General features: G+C 36.9%; 1 protein-coding gene across 1 annotated transcript in view; it reads right to left on the bottom strand.

Moving 5' to 3' along the window:
- Positions 1-3799: 3799 nt before the first annotated feature.
- DPY19L1 (dpy-19 like C-mannosyltransferase 1) overlaps positions 3800-16153 on the bottom strand; it is a 46847-nt gene continuing 34493 nt past the window's right edge. Inside the window, exons 19-23 of the mRNA XM_005519167.3 lie at positions 15521-15640; positions 8869-9043; positions 8002-8101; positions 6436-6561; positions 3800-5391 (exon numbers count right to left, since the gene is read on the bottom strand). Of these exons, the coding sequence (XP_005519224.1) occupies positions 5235-5391; positions 6436-6561; positions 8002-8101; positions 8869-9043; positions 15521-15640 (678 nt within the window). The 3' untranslated portion in view covers positions 3800-5234. The remainder of the gene's footprint in view (positions 5392-6435; positions 6562-8001; positions 8102-8868; positions 9044-15520; positions 15641-16153) is intronic.

Raw genomic sequence — 16153 nt, 5'->3', positions numbered from 1 at the left:
CCATTCTGTTCAGTTTTATTCCATTTCCCAGCACCGAAGAGAAACAGAATGAAACAAAATGGAACACAAGGAAAAGAAAGAAAACAACCCAGAAAGAGACATTCTAAATGAAATCTGACTTTATTGAAACCATGTTTCCTTTCGACAGTCCAGCTGCCCCTCAATATTGCAAATATTTCTGCTCTTCAATTTATTTCAATTGGAACTTTATTGCTTCACTACTTCTTCATGTGTAAGGACAACCTTACAAAACAAGCCATCAGCACTGACAGGTTTCCTTCTAAATTCAAATATGAATTCAGTTGCACATCGAGGGTTCAAAGGAAGGCAACAAGACAACACATGTCACAACTTCCTAATTCAACAGTGTTTTTACAGTATTGTTTTATTTCAGGCAAAACCTAATGGATGAAACAAACCTGCAGTTCTAGTAAATAGACAAGACCTCAATTAGCTTAAAAATTAGTCACAGATTCTATAAGCACCACTTGCTAAGTAAAGTTTCATTGGTTTTAAGCATTGAATGTAGCGAATTCTAAAATTCTGAATAAAGAAGTTGTGGAATACAACCTCTTTTGATCATCTTGTTACCATTATTCTTTCTCAAAATAATTGTTCCTTTTATTTTTCAAGGTCAGACTGGATGAGTATCTAGTATCTATTTGAGGACTAGTGGGAGGTATCCCTGCTCATGGCAGGGGGTTGGACCATTCCAACCCAAAACATTTTATGACAAAATTATGTAGTAACACAAAAACAGCCAAAGTGTATCAAATCAAAGATTATTTATTACAGGACTGCAATAACTGCAGCTAAATCCAACAAGAATCTAAAACAAACTTAAGGTTAAGGAAAACATCTACACCTAGTGCTTTCATGCAACTCATGTTTTCAGTTGAACGGCCTTTGAAATAATCCAGGAATGTAAAAATTTATACTCAGTGCATTTACTAAGCTTGATTCTAACTTTAGCCTTTTCAAAAGTTTTTTAATAAGCAGTAGAAGATAAACTTCTCCAACTATAGATGCATTCCATTTTAACATTCCAAATAAAACTAAGACAGCAATTCAAACACCATCACAAAGCTAATTTAGGAAAAAATATAGGAGGCATCCTACTCTGGGCTATTTTCAGGCTTTGCTACCTTGCTTAAGCCAAGAAAAAAATCAGGATTTTCAAAAATAGTTAAACTATAAAAGTCAATACTTCAGAAGAGGCTAGGATTTATTTTTTTTTTGAAAGAGCTCAAGCAGAGATACCTACACCAAAACATTAACTGCCTACAAATAATGTTTGCTAACAGCACCTTGAGACACTCCAGGGACTTGTAGTCAGAGAAGCTGAGCAAAGGGTTGTTCAGTAACATGAAGATGACACTCATCAGCTGTTTAACACAGGAATTACTAGTAATGGAAGTAAAAATCTGGTGCACTGGCTTTGAAAATAAGCTTGGTCAAGCCTAAGGAATGAACCAGAGTGATTTGTCTCCTTTCAGGTAAACATTTAAAGAAGTTTTCCTGTTGCAGGCTCAGTATCACTTGTAAATGTGATCCAGTCAGTGTTTTCATATTCTTCAGGCTAAAAAGTGTATCTCATCTTTCCTACCAAATGGGCAAAACAAATGCTGTTTGCACTCGAGACTCAGTTTAAACATTAATAACCTTGACAGGGTGGAAGACTGGCCACAGGGATCCCTTCTGAGTCCTCAGCCAGATATGAAATCAATAGTATTCATTCACTCTGTTTTTTCTATCCATATCTCATGATCTATTGGCAGTAAGTTGCTGTAACAGGAAGCAATAAAGTTGTTGAACTATTACATGATGAACCCACTTGAGCAACTGATGCTTTCAGACATTATATGAATTACATTGATAATGGAGACTTACAGCATGAGACCAGAAACAAGCCAGTTTACTGAGGAGATTCTGCCTAACTTGTAAATTGTCCTACTACTCTGTTCCAACCTAAAAGGTCAGCTTATAGCTCCACTGCAAACAGTTCATTGGAACACTTTGATTTTGTACTGAAATAAAAGTGCTTATATTGTACAGCTACAGCTGAGAACTTATTATAGCACTGACAGGTTTCACCACCCAAGCAAATTCTGCACAGCTGACCAGCTCTCATATTTAGAACTTCTGCATGCCATGCAGAAAAACACTGCTGATTTCTGACAACCCTGTGTTTATACCATGCCTTACATATCTTCACTTGGAGCGAGTCATGTGTTTTGGAACTCCATTGCTGAATCATAAAAATTCAAGGGATTGATTCAAGTTCACCGTTTCAACTGAAACAGGCAAAAGAGCATTTTTTTAACGGTGTATGAATAGAATGAAGTGCAGGGCAGTACTGAATAGGACTGAGTGCCTTCATTTCACAAAGGTGCTTCATTTGGATTCCATACTTATTATTAAGTTTGCACAATTATCAGAAGTTTGGTACCAAATTCTAATTGTGCCCATTGTACTGAAGAAATTTAATGCAAAGCAAGCAATATTTCAGATTCAAACAGACAAATCATGCAGATTGTCATAGTTTAACCTAAGCAAGCAGCCAAGCCCCACACAGGCACTTGCTCACTCTTCCACCAGCAGGACTGCGGAGAGAATCAGGAGGGCAAAAGCCAGAAAACTCATGGGTTGAGATACAGACAGTTGAAGATAGAAAGCAAAAGCTGCACACACAAGCAAAAACCAAGGAATTAATTTAATGCTTCTCGTGGGCAGGGAAGTGTTCAGCAATCTCTGGAGAGAGCAGGGCCCCATCACACACAATGGTGAACTTGGGAACACAAACACCATCACTCCAAACATCCCTCCCTTCCTCCTCCCTCTCCCCACTTTATTATACATTGAGCATGATGTCAGATGGTCTGGAATGCCCCTTTGGTCAGTTTGGATCACCTGTCCTGGCTGTGTCTCCTCCCCACTTCCCATGCATCCCCAACTTCCTGGCCAGTGTGACAGTACACCTTGGCTCTGCAAAAACACATCCCAAAGCCAAAACCAGCACAAGGATCCCATATCACTAAAATGTAATGGAAACTGCCTTCACATATGGAAGTATTCCAGTCCCATGCTAAATTACTTCAAGGCCTGCATGTATTAACATTATTGTGTTACACATTTCTCGATTAGGATCTTGCAAAGAGAAAAGCAACTTCAGTGAGAGCTAAGCAGCCTCCAACTTGTGTTTTCTGGTTGAGGTTGCAGTGATAAGTGTAATGCTAATGAGGTGCTCCTATGTTAAATGCTGTGTTATTTTAACAAAAATTCTTTCCTTTGAAACTGACATTAAATCACTAAGATGACAAATTCATAAGACACCTGATTCAAGAATTCACATACTTCTTCCTCACAATCATTACTAAATTTTATCACATCAATATTAAACAGATGAAAATACGTATTTGGGTTTCAGAGCAGTTCAAAGAGAGGGATAGCATAATATCCCTGGAGATGAAAATTTGCGGTGTCTGGCCATGAACTGAATAACAGTCACTTCCTCAACAAATGATGAACATTTTAAAATTAATTTTAAAGTACATCTTTGAACCTTACCTTTCAAATGTTTCTTTATTCCACCAGTCTTTTCACATATTCCTGCACTGGTATTTTGAATAAAAAGGAAGCCAGAAAGAGATGTGTGAGTTTGGTTTAATCATCTGCAGCCTTTCTGTGCATTTTTTTAGTTGAAAGTTCAGCTTCAATCGTATCTGCGGTGGTAACTGTGTTAAACTTCAGTTTAACAGACATAAGAGAAGTGTAACACCTACCAGAAACATGAGAACAATTTCCATCTTTCTCTTTTTTATTTAACCACGTAAGTACATGTCAACAGTTGGCATAAACTTCATAAAAATACAGTACCTTTTTGTGCCGAAACACTAGTCACAATGTTTATATAAAGACTTTTTTCCTGCTTCCTTGAATTCAATTAACATTTTAAAAAGTGACTTCCCAAAAGCCCTTTTTTTTTGAGTTTCCTTATAGAAATTTTTCCAAAATCTATTCTGTAAAAGTTAAAAAGCTAATGCATTTCAGCCATTGTCCCTCACCCTCTCAATAAAACAGATCATAAAAAAATAAGACGTCTTAGAATACTGATCAGTTGTTATACTACTATTTTATCACAGGTTCCCATTTAATAGACACTGTTACAGGCGTGATGGATGATGCCCTGTAACATCCAGGATCACCAGATGCTATTAGGGCTAAAAAGACCAGTCATACCAATAGACCGATGTGAACAAAAAAAACTGAGTTGAAACAAATCCAAACCATGAATGATACACGGCGAAACATCAGACCTTAGAAGTCATATGATGCTGTAGAATCACAATTACTGTGATTGCTCTCAATGGCAACAAACATACAAAAATTCTACCAAGTCAGTTAAACGACTAAAGGGTGTCCTCGCACTGGGTATCTTGGAAAGTGAGATCTCTATTATCTAATTATAATACTGGTGTGACATCAAGATGACAGAAGAACAGCAGAACCAGTTTAATAATGCTGGAGCTACTATACCCACACAACTGACTACACCCATAGCACAACTGGGATAAATTTCATTTTTCTTTAATGCTGATGAAAAGGACCAGGCAGGATCTAATATATGGGGAAAGGAAAAAGGGCATTAAATTTTGAAAGTAATTTCTTATCAAGTTAGGCGCTGAAGGTCTAGTTAAGGCAGTGAAGGATTTATTTTAGTATCTTTCTAAGGCTATGACATATTTTTTTTCCTGAATAAAGCATTTTCCCTTAAAAATTTAATGTATATTATGCCAGCTTATTCTGAATGCATAAGAATGCTAAAAACCCTTGGACACTGAGAAGCTAAACTATTGCTTACTGCAAATATTACCCTTATTAGTCTTCTTTTTTAATATCAATAGGAATCCAATAACATGCACCAAGAAAAATGAAGTTTCAAGTCCACCTACGAACTTTTCCATAGCTACTTTTAGCTCTTTTTGGAACAGTGTTAAATAATATGTGCAAACATATAATCATTTGCATAGCAAATCTCAAGGGACTGACCCTGAAATAGAAATCCAAACTGTTAGGTTTAAGATACTTCTATAATCAGAATTCACTTAAAATGGTAAAAAATAAAATACATATTTTTCCATTTTAAGTCTAGTAAAAAAGGTATTTCTGACTTAGAATTCTTACAGTTACTAGTTTAAAGATTTGAAAGACTGATGCTTCATTGCATTGAAATGTTATTCCTTTGGAATCTTCAAGACTCTGTAATTGCTATTTTCAAATACTGTGATGAAATATGGCCTGGAATCCTTGCTCATAAGGGTACATAAAGGAATTTTTCCTCTATTAGCAGGATCTTCGACATCCCAAATTTCAGGCATGCTGCAGCCAGGCCTAAAAAATAGGAATACAAAAAGAGAAATGAAGAAATACGATAAAAAAACCACAAAGCTTGCTTCACAGTGCCCCATGAATACTTGATTGTGTTCATCTGTATTTTTTTAAGTTTGTTCTTTATACTGGAAAAATTATCAGATTACAAAATCAATAAATACAGTAGTAATTTAAAAACAGTATTGAGAATCTTGAGAATTGTAAAATGCATCTGGCTTTTGTGGTTATATAATTAATAAAGAATTAATTTGGAGGAGGAAGCACATAAAACAATGCAAATTATGCAATACATTATACATTACCAGGGACCCTTAAATCTTCCTATAAAATGGAAGGTGGTATACATATTGCTAACATTTCAAAAGAAAATTCAGGAAATAAAACACCTTAAAAAAGTAGTAACTCCTTGCTTTTTATAAAAGATCACAGCCAACATCAATTCCCTGTACAGCTGCCTTTCAAAGTTATAATAACAGAATTTTCTAATTTTATGAAAGAGAATAGCAAAGAAATTAAAGCGATATGTTTAATTTTATTCTAAATGAAAATAAAATAAAATTAAAATTGTGTTCTGGAGGCCAGAAAGAGAAACCAAGGGGAGAGGAGGGGGAAGAAAAAGCATAGCTTTTTCTGAGGAACACCTTAAATGTGGTAAAATTTTTAGCGAGTATTAGTGGTCATAACATTTTGGTGCTCTATCTTTTACTCTGCACCTTTTATTCATACTAGGCTTTCATTATACACATACATCTGTTCTTGCCATCAGATAATAATTACTTCTTTCCTTTGTAATGACTTCTTTGTTTTCCAGTGAAGTTTAAAAAACCATACAGCACATCTTTCCAGGTTCACACAAAGAACACAGGGTTGCTAATGAGGGTAAAGTCAATTTTACCAATTACTATCTATAGATGCTGAACAAAAATGCATTTTGAACACTTTTAATAAATAAAGCACAAATCAACATTTCAAAACTTGATAAGAATCTTAGACTACGTATTTGAGGGGTGCATCATTCTTGTGAGAAAGAGGGAGATTACTTACTTTTTTCTGCTTACACACAATGACTCTTCAAGGATGTAGTAATTCACTCCTAGTTTTATTAAATCTCTTTTTACTTGGCTTGCAGGTTTTCGACTGTACATGGAATACACTATTTTAGTTCTGGCCCTTCAAAAAGAAAAATCTAAGGGTTAGCTGCAATAGAGCACGAAAATGTTAAGCTTTAACCTTAGACTGGAGAGGAAGGCTTTTTATTTCACAAGGTAACTATGCTAAAGCAAGGTTTACATCAATAGTGCCACTTGCTTAAGTATGATTACGTCTTCACAAATATAATGATTCCAAGAACAAGTAATACAGCCCTTTGGTTTTTCTGCAGCAGGAGACAACTTTATAACAAGATCTATGGGTACTGTGAACTGAAAGTATAAAGATGTCAAAGCAATGCATTCAACATGTAATACTCAAGGCTAGAAACAACCTTGCTTGGACTGGGGTGACCAGGAGGAATTAATCCTCTGTGAGTGTCTCCGCAAAAGATGCCCATCACCGTGTGTCACTGTTGTCACACTGCCCTTGCTGGGACATTTTGAAATGCAGAGCACTTTCAAAATGCACCTGGAGTCTGCCTACAGCGATCAAGCAAAAATCAGCTCTTGGACACCATGATCCTGTTTGGGAACCAGATGACCTTTAAGGTCCCTCAAAACCATACCACATCCACTAATATCGTCCTCTGCATGTGCAAAGCATGATGCTGTTAAAGCCTGTTCATTTTCTGATACTTAATAGGAGTGCTGCCTGTACCTTATTTTTCCCCAAACGCCCTGTCCCGTGATTTTGTAACTAGGACAGAATATTTCAGCTGAAAGGGACTACAGTGATCATCTAAGTCCCACTGTCCAATTCAGGGCTGACCAAAAGTTAAAGCCAGACAGTTAATGCCAGACAGAAAACTAAGGACATAAGGCACGTAGAATGAATTCTTGCCCTTTCTCTTTTAACTCCCTCTGCCTTACTGCTTTCTTTTGTTGGATTTAAGTAGTTTCACCAAATTAACAAAAAAATGATGCTACACTGTTAAATTTAGTAAAAGAAATTAATGACCTTTGCAGATAAATCAATTTAAATTTAGGAAAATATCCTGATTTTGAAAACAAGAAGAGTACAAATCTTAGTAATTCCACTACAAAATTTCAGCTTCAATAATTAACCAATTATCCTAAAAAATGACAGCCAATCACAGAAAGATAACAGAAATAAATACCCTAGCTCTTGGAAAAAAAATAAATATCTGTCTACAATGTCAGGAGTAACTAGAATGAAGAAAGGATATAATTGTACAGATGAAATCCAATTCCATAATTTAATTCTGATTTTCTTGGATGTTAGTTTGAAGTCATATCTGTCCCTAGAGTATATCCATTCTGATGAAGTCAAATCCTCAAGAAATAATGCATGTGTTTTCAATCTGACTGAAATAACAAATCCAAGTCTATGAGATTTTAACAAATTTTACAATATAACACAATGCCCTTCCTACTGTGTATTACAAACACTATGAGAATCAAGAGCAGATGCAAATAAAACATCAATTGCAAAATTTACCTTAATCCTGCATCTTCATAGTGAGGATGATTTACAATAGGACGAAGTGTAGACAATTTAACACTTGCCATTGTAGGCATTGCTCCTGCAAAAACTGCATCTGAAATACACAATATCAAAGGCATTTTTGAAATGAGGAATCAAACAGTTAGAGAAGCAATTCAAATGTCTGAACAGTAATCCTGTAGAAAAATCATGAAGAGGGTAGGGTACTCCTTTTTAAAAGGCTGTATGTGACATCAACAGGAAATGCACATAATCAGTTTTAGTTTGGGTTTTTTTTTAACCTTGAATATAAGTTATTAGATAACTAAGCATCTAAGAGTGGACATTTAATGCATCTTTTTTTTTTTAATTAGTAGAATAACATACTCATTATAACAACACACTTTTATTTGTCACTTCTTTCACCAGTGTTAAATGGGCAATAAAATTTCAGTCCACTACAGCTTTAACATAAAAATGTAGCTGAACATTGCTTCCAACCAGTTTTCTGACACATTTTAGTAAAAGGAGGGGTGCAACCAACAACACACATAGGCATTTTTAATTCTCTTCTTGCAAAATGGTGATCATGGACCCACATACAGGACCAGTGTAATTTAAGTAAAAATCTATCTTAATTTGACTTGGCAAAGATGCTTTTGTTGAAAATACTCCACTAGTGGTTAGAACCTCCAGATCAGTAGCCTGGAATCTAACAAAGCCAGCTTTTGGTGCTTTTTTCCATTGGACCTAGCTTTTATGTGGACAAGTAGACATGCCAGAGCCACAGACAGTAGCAGTCACCTCTGCAGTCATTTCTGAGAGGTTTCATGGTTTGACCTCACAATAAATGGGGACATCCTATATTAATAAATAGTTTACCTTGTCTGGTATTGACTTTTATCCACTCTAAAAGTTCTTCCTGTGGCAAATTGCTAAATTCTCCCATGATGTTCCACTGAGTTCGAAGGTTTGCAGATCCCTCTATTGTCATCAATGCTAAAATAGCAAAGACCAATGTTTTGGGCTGGATTTTATAGAAGAGCCATCCAAACAACTGAAATGCAAGAATCAGTTAATTCCTAGACAACAATTCTGTAATGTTGTATGCAGAACAATTCATTTTTATTTCTCTGTGAGGAACCTAACATATATATATTGCACTATGAAACATCTCTGCTATTTCTTTTCCACTAAACTTCAGATTATAATTCATAGTATTATAACATAGTTCAGAATAAAATAATGTATTATATACAGTACATATTAAATTTCAGAATATAATTCCTAAGAATTATTCATGTTTAACAAATATTGCACATTACATTTGCAATTCTAAAGAAATAAAAAAAAATGAAAAATATTAACATTAATATGAACTTTTAAAGTTGGAACTCAAAAGTGAAAATCTGAAAATAAAGATTATTCAATAAAGCTAACTGGACTTTTACAGTATTTTATCTCCTATTTACATCTAAAGTTTTTATCTGTAGTATACAGAGTTGAGATTTTACTGCAAACTCCTGAAACATATTAGAAAAACAGACTTGGAGGATAATAAGTTTAATGCTGCTTTATATTCTACTCTTTCTTTTCTTGAACTGGCTCTTGCCTTGTTTCCTAAAGACAATCTGCTGGAGGCTCTAAGCAAATATTCATATATATGTGAAAATGGGCAGTTTAAAAGTAGTACTACATTTGCTGTGTTGAAGCTTAGTTTGAGCAGAAACACTTTATCTCATTCATATCTGAACTAAAACTTAAGTTTAAGAAAGTACAAATTAAGTTATTTATCATTAGAATAAATATATATATATAAGAATACATAATAAAGCTATTTTTAATTAGAAGGCTTTACACTTCAAAAATATGAAACCACACTAAATAAATGCATTTCATTCATAGTACCATTACCTGGTTTTTTTTTAAAAAAAATAAAGCAAGAAACAATAAAATCAACTCTCTCAGCAGAAGCTCTCACTAGGCTGACTACACCAATTAGGTAGCGTGTGTTATCTTTCTTACCAACTAACCACAAACTACCTCAGATTATTATAATTCTCCAGCCACCTCTCCAAAAATACAGTGTACTCTACTCTCATTCCTAAAGACTCACTAAATACTCTGAGAAGAACACCAATACTATCCAGGGAAAGTTAATATCCCACAGAGGCCTAACCACTGTGTGGATCTGGAAGGATGGAGAGAAATAAATTCATCTGTAGGCTTCTCTACATGAGCAAACCTCTTTTTCACCAACAGTTACAAAAATGTCACTTCATGGACATGCTAGAACTTTGACAGTTCCACAGCTTTTAAAATCAAAGAAAATTACATTACTGTCACGCTTTTATAAAACCTCATTGATGTTCAAAGTCTCTGAATTTAGCTCTATTTTGTTTACATAAGGAGCCTAGAATAGTTGAATAAATGCAAAAGAAGCATTACTTTCATCAGATGCTGTTCCTTATGTGTTTTTATATCAACTCAAGGTTTTGGTTTTGTTTGGTTTTTTTTCCAAATGCATTCTTTAAGTCTTTCTCCAGCTATTTTATTTTGTTTTCAAAATTTCCACTCAGGATAACAAGAAAAGAAAGAGGAATGTGTGAGTGTAAATGATCAAAAAGTCTGAACAGAAACAATAGCAGATATAAGTAACTTGAAGCACAAACAGTAAATTAAACAACAAAAATGAACTGATCCATAATGTAATTACTCCTCTTTGTTCAACTTAAGAGAATGAAAGGTTCCAATCACAGGTTTCTAACACTTAAAATACAGTTGTACAGAAGAAAGGAGTTACTCCCTTTGCAAAGATGAAGCCACTTTATATTTTCATTTCATTTAAAAAATCCTTTCTTGAAAATATATTATGAAGTGAATTACTTTCCAGTGAAAATTGACATTAGGTCTCTTCTTTTCATCAGAAAGGATTCCAGACAATGAAAATATTCTTTATTAGAAAAAGAACATTATCGTTTTTATTGCCCATCAGCTGCCACAAGCTGCTGGTAATGAAAAAATGAAAAGTGCAGGGTTTCATGCAATGAGCTGAAAGAACACAACATACAAAATATCTTTTCCATGTGCAAATAATAATTTTTAACCTCCAAATAAACTAGATATACTAACACAACATTGCAGATAAACTTTTCATGGTCTACAAGATGAAAGGATAGTGTTGACCTCAATTACAGTAAGATAACTGCCTATGCTAAATTTGCTAAAATTTTTCTTGCATCTGTAAAACCAAATTGTCACTTATTAACTAATATTTCATTCAAACACTTAAAATTTTATCCAATGATAAAGTGTAATCAATACTTTTATCAATACAATCAATCAATACAAGTGTTAATCAATACTTCGGTCACAAGTCCCATCTTCCCCTTCTCATCTTCTTCCATCCAAGAAATTCTGGATCAGTATTGCACATAGAGTCAGATTTTTTTTAGCCTCAAAAAACTACTCCTCAGCAGCCAGTAGGATTGAAAAAACTCATTGAAAACCACTTGAAATTTTCCTGACCCTACAAAAAAGAAGAAATCAACCAAAACAAGAACCAAAACAAAAGGTTTTCTTATTGCTTGCTTAAGTCTTAGAAGTGATCTGCTCAGTAGTGGCTCAGTAGCCTTATGGGCCACTCTATCGTGCCATATTGGATTGGCACAGCCTGGTCTTGGGTAGCGGGGGGCCACAAAGACAGCTCCTGTGGGAAGCTGCTGGAAGCTTCCCACCATGTCTGGCAGAACCAATGGCTGATGGCTCTGAAAATGGACATGCTGCTGGCCAGAACTGGGCCAATGAGAGAGGCTGGTAATGCCTCTGTGACAGCGTATTTAAGAAGAAAATCAAAACAAAAGCCATGGGTTTTGCTTCTAGTCAAAGAAGAAGAGGTGAGAACATGTGAGGGAAACCACATGGCAACACCAAGGCCAGTGGAGAAGGAGGGGCAGAAGATGCTCCAGGTGCCACAGCTGAGATTCCTCTGCAGGCTGTGGTGATGACCATGGTGCAGCAGCTGTGCCCCTGCAGCCCATGGGGATCCACAGGGGATGCAGAGTTACATCATCTGCAGCCCATGGGGGAGGTGCCCACACTGGAGTGGGTGGATGCCTGGAGGAGGCTGTGATCCAGTGGGAGACCCGGTAGAGAGAGGGTCTTGCTTCCAGGCTGGAGCAGCCTGTCCTTGGAGGACTGGACCCCGTGGGAAGAGATCCACGCTGCAGTAGTTTGGGGAGGACTGTGTGCCCATGGGACTGACACTGCAGCAGGTGCAGTTTGGCTGCTGCTCATGAGAGCGGACCCACACCGGGGCAGTTCATGGAGAACTGTCCCCTGTGGGAGGGACCCACAGTGCAGCAGGGGAATGACTCCTCTCCCTGAGCAGCAGAAGAAAAATCTTGGTGATGAACTGACCAAAATCCCCATGCCCTGTCTCCCTGCACTGTTGGTGGGAAAGAGGGAGGGGCTGGGGAGGGAGAAGGTATTTTTTTACTTCTCATTATCCTCCCCTGATTCTGTTAGTAATAAATTTCACTTCGTAGCTAAAGTTGAGCCTTGAAATATTTTGCCCTTGAAATATTTTGCCCTTGAAATATTTCTCCCAGTCCTTATCTCACTCATGAATCTTTTGTTAACTTTTTTTCCTTTTCCCTCCTTTGCCTAGCTGAGACAGGGGAGGGTGAGCAAGAGACTCTTGTGGGTGCCTGGCTTTGGTCCAGTGTCCAACCACAACACAAGCTGAAGCCATGCTGTATTACTTGGAAGATTATCAGCCTTTCCCTACTAAAGCAAGCACACATCTGTCAGACTAGAAAAAAATCCAGCTTGTCTTCTATGGGTATCAATCAGCACCAACCTAGGGAACACACAGAACAGGCAAAAGAACCTTCACTAATGACAGGACAAGAAAAACAATTTTGTTTTCAATTACACTGCTCCCCTTCAAGTTGGGCTCACTTAAACATTTTTCCTAAGGCCCAAGACAGGGCCAGGATATTCCCAGGCTGTATTATATAGGGCTGCTGGTCATTTATCCCCTTCTGCACGAAGTAAATGTGTGACCTACAGCAATCTAAAGCCCTTCCCTAGCACTCATGACCTATTTCTTTCAAGCCAACTATGCCTCCATGATGCTGCAATGTACAAAGGAATTGTTGGAGTCATCTGGTCCAACAGGGGCAGCTCCCAGAACAGGTTATCATCTGCAATCACAGCTCCCTTAGAAGCTTACTCTCACTCTACAGTAGGAACAACCAAAGGGCCAAAATGCACTTGGAAGCAGCAGATAAAAAAGTATTGACAAAATACTCTGAACCTATCCTCCCTTCCAGTATTCACACACTTATGACACATGGCTTCCTCTAAGATCCAACACACAACGATTATGAAAAGCACCAGCATTCACTAACTGGCCTGATGACCTCAGCTGCAGTACTAAAACCACAGAACAATCCAGGAAGAACTACTGAAATCCTATTACTCAGGTGCTTTAAAAAAATAAAATTGCCATGCAGCTAAAAAAAAAAACAGTACAGATTTTACAGTGGCACAAAATATATAAATACTTTTCATTCTGAACTTCACTACAAGCTACTACTACTACCACCACCACAACCAACAGGGCAGAAAAGCCCATCAAGAAACTCAGCTAAAAACAGAACTAAGAACAAATCAAGTTTGGACAGCATTAATTTAAACTGTAATTGTTATCTAGAAATTGCATGTAAAAAACATTTTTTCATTTTGTTTTTCTGACTTTTGAAAAGCAGCTTCATTTCAAATTACTCAAACACCTTACGAAAGTTCACTTAGAAAAATAACCAGTCCAACTGCTATTGTTTGAGCAACTAGACCACCTAAGAGGATGCCAGCATTTCAAGAAAAGAGCTGCAAAACTGAACACCTGCGAATCTTCCAGAATAGCAAGCATGTAGAGTAAATTCCTAAGTCCCAATAATACTCAATTACAAAGTGGCTAAAGAAAGAGGTTTTGACAATTTCTTACCATTTTATATTTTAACTGTAGAGATTCATTTGATGTTGGCAAACAGTCAGCACTTTTATCCATGCCAAGTACATCAGGCATCAAGAAAGGGATGAGCACAACATTTAAGCAGACTGATACTGTGTAACCTGTCCAGTGTTATAAAGCACTACCCTTCTCTACAGATCATTTAGGAAGCAGTTCAGTTTTCTGGAAAACAATTATTTGTTCAGCTGGCCTAACACGAGATAGCTTTCTCCCCTTCGCATAAATCTGTCTCATTCACTCATCTTCCAGTTGTTTGACACAGGTATCAGCTGTTCACAGACAGGAACTGCCTTCACCACACCACTCTAATTCCCCTTTAGACACTTTCTACAAAATCACAGTGCAGGTGACAGGAACCTCTGAAGGTCCAGCCCTGCTGCTTTGGCATGGTCACCCAGAGACAAGTGCCCCAGGTCCATGTCCAGACAGCTTCTGAATACCTCCAAGGATGGACTCTCCACCACCTCCCTGGGCAACCTGTGCCAGTACTTACCACCCCCACAGTGAAAGTTTTACACGTGTTCAGAGGGAACTGCCTGCATTTCAGCATGTGCCTATCACCTCTGGTCCTATCACTGGGCACCACGTGAAAGACTGCCAGTCCTCCCAGTTTTGTACCGTCAGCAAACTTGCTGTGGCTACGCTCTGCCCCACCATTCAGTCCATTACCAAAGACATTGAACAGTCTTGGACACAGCACTGGCCCCACAGGTTTCTGGCCTTCCACCAGACTTGGCACCACTGATCACCCCTCTCTGGGCCCAGCTGTTCAGACAGTTTTCAATGTACCTCCCTGTCTGCTTCCCACACTATTTAGTAAGCAAGGACTACTTACCCTACTTTTGCTGAGTTTTCAAAGTTTCTAAAACAGCTACTTAAATAGAGATTTAATCATGTTCACTTCTCAAAAACACAGATAATGAGACATGGAAAGCTTATTCTAAGACCTTTCATGTCTGGAGGATATCTAGTAACATTTGATCTCATACATTATTTTGAAGTAGAAAGATTAAGTCTGAGTTAGGCATATGAGTTTTGATTTTTAAGACTGAAATGTATTCAACATGCAAGACTTCAAACAAGACTTCTGGAAAGAATTAATAGACAAGAAATATGCAAAGCAATAAGCTCTGGAGAGCTGTGAAAACAATGTAAACAAAGACAAACACTGGATAAAATTAATAGCCAATAAAAACTTGCAGCGGCACAGAGGTGTGCAAACACAGTAAAACCCAAGATATGTCTCCCTGTGCTCAAGCTTGATACACAGCATGTTAACTCGTGTAATAATGCAGTTGGACAAGTTGCATAAAGCAAGTCTTTAGCTTTATTTGGGAAGAGAGGAGAATGGAACCATTTTTTGACAGGCAATATAATCTGGTTTATTTTTATCTGGTACTCTCAGATTCAGCAATTACACAGAGAAATCTGCTTTAGCACAAATATCTGTGTAATAATCTAAGTACTGAGATAGCTACAGGATAAAAGAGACCTTACCTGCTTTGAACACACCAAGGAAGCCATAATACACAGATGTGGTGTTAAAAACAGCTTTAGTCTCATGATTAAAATTGCTAAGACACTGTATGCCAATAGCTGCAATGCATGGAATACCAGCTGAAAAGAAAAAAAGAAACCACAAGACAGAAGCAAATCTGCATACTTTTCATTTCTGCCTTAAACACACAACTTCATTTTCAGTATAGCTTAAAGTTTGTCTGAAAGAGTCCAAGTCAAAGTAAAGACATTCATATTTCAGATGATGATAATGATTTTCTGTTATCTTTTATCTAAAGTGCATGTAGCATGCTAAGGAATGGAATAACAGGAAGGAGAAACATTATCAATAAAAGAAAAATAAGCTAGAGAAGCAGCTAACTATTTAAAAAATACTTAGACATTAACAGACAATTATATATGTAAAATTTCTTGTATAACCTCTTTAGAGAGGTTAAGAGACCCAGCTTTTTAGTACCCATAATACCCAAGTATGGAGTAAGAGAAGCAAGTAAGATCATCCTTGATAATCACACAATCAGAGGCAGCTTGCTTTAGTATTCTCAAAAGCATCAGATATGCCACTCACTACTAACATTAATCTATGTTACTTGTCAAAGTGCTGTGCTAAAT

This window comes from Pseudopodoces humilis, chromosome 1 (assembly GCF_049639895.1).
Source record: "Pseudopodoces humilis isolate 2021_Gansu_Grassland_sample_001 chromosome 1, ASM4963989v1, whole genome shotgun sequence".
NCBI lineage: Eukaryota > Metazoa > Chordata > Aves > Passeriformes > Paridae > Pseudopodoces > Pseudopodoces humilis.
Note: the sequence above shows the minus strand (reverse complement) of the source record. Positions and strands in the feature narration are given on the sequence as shown.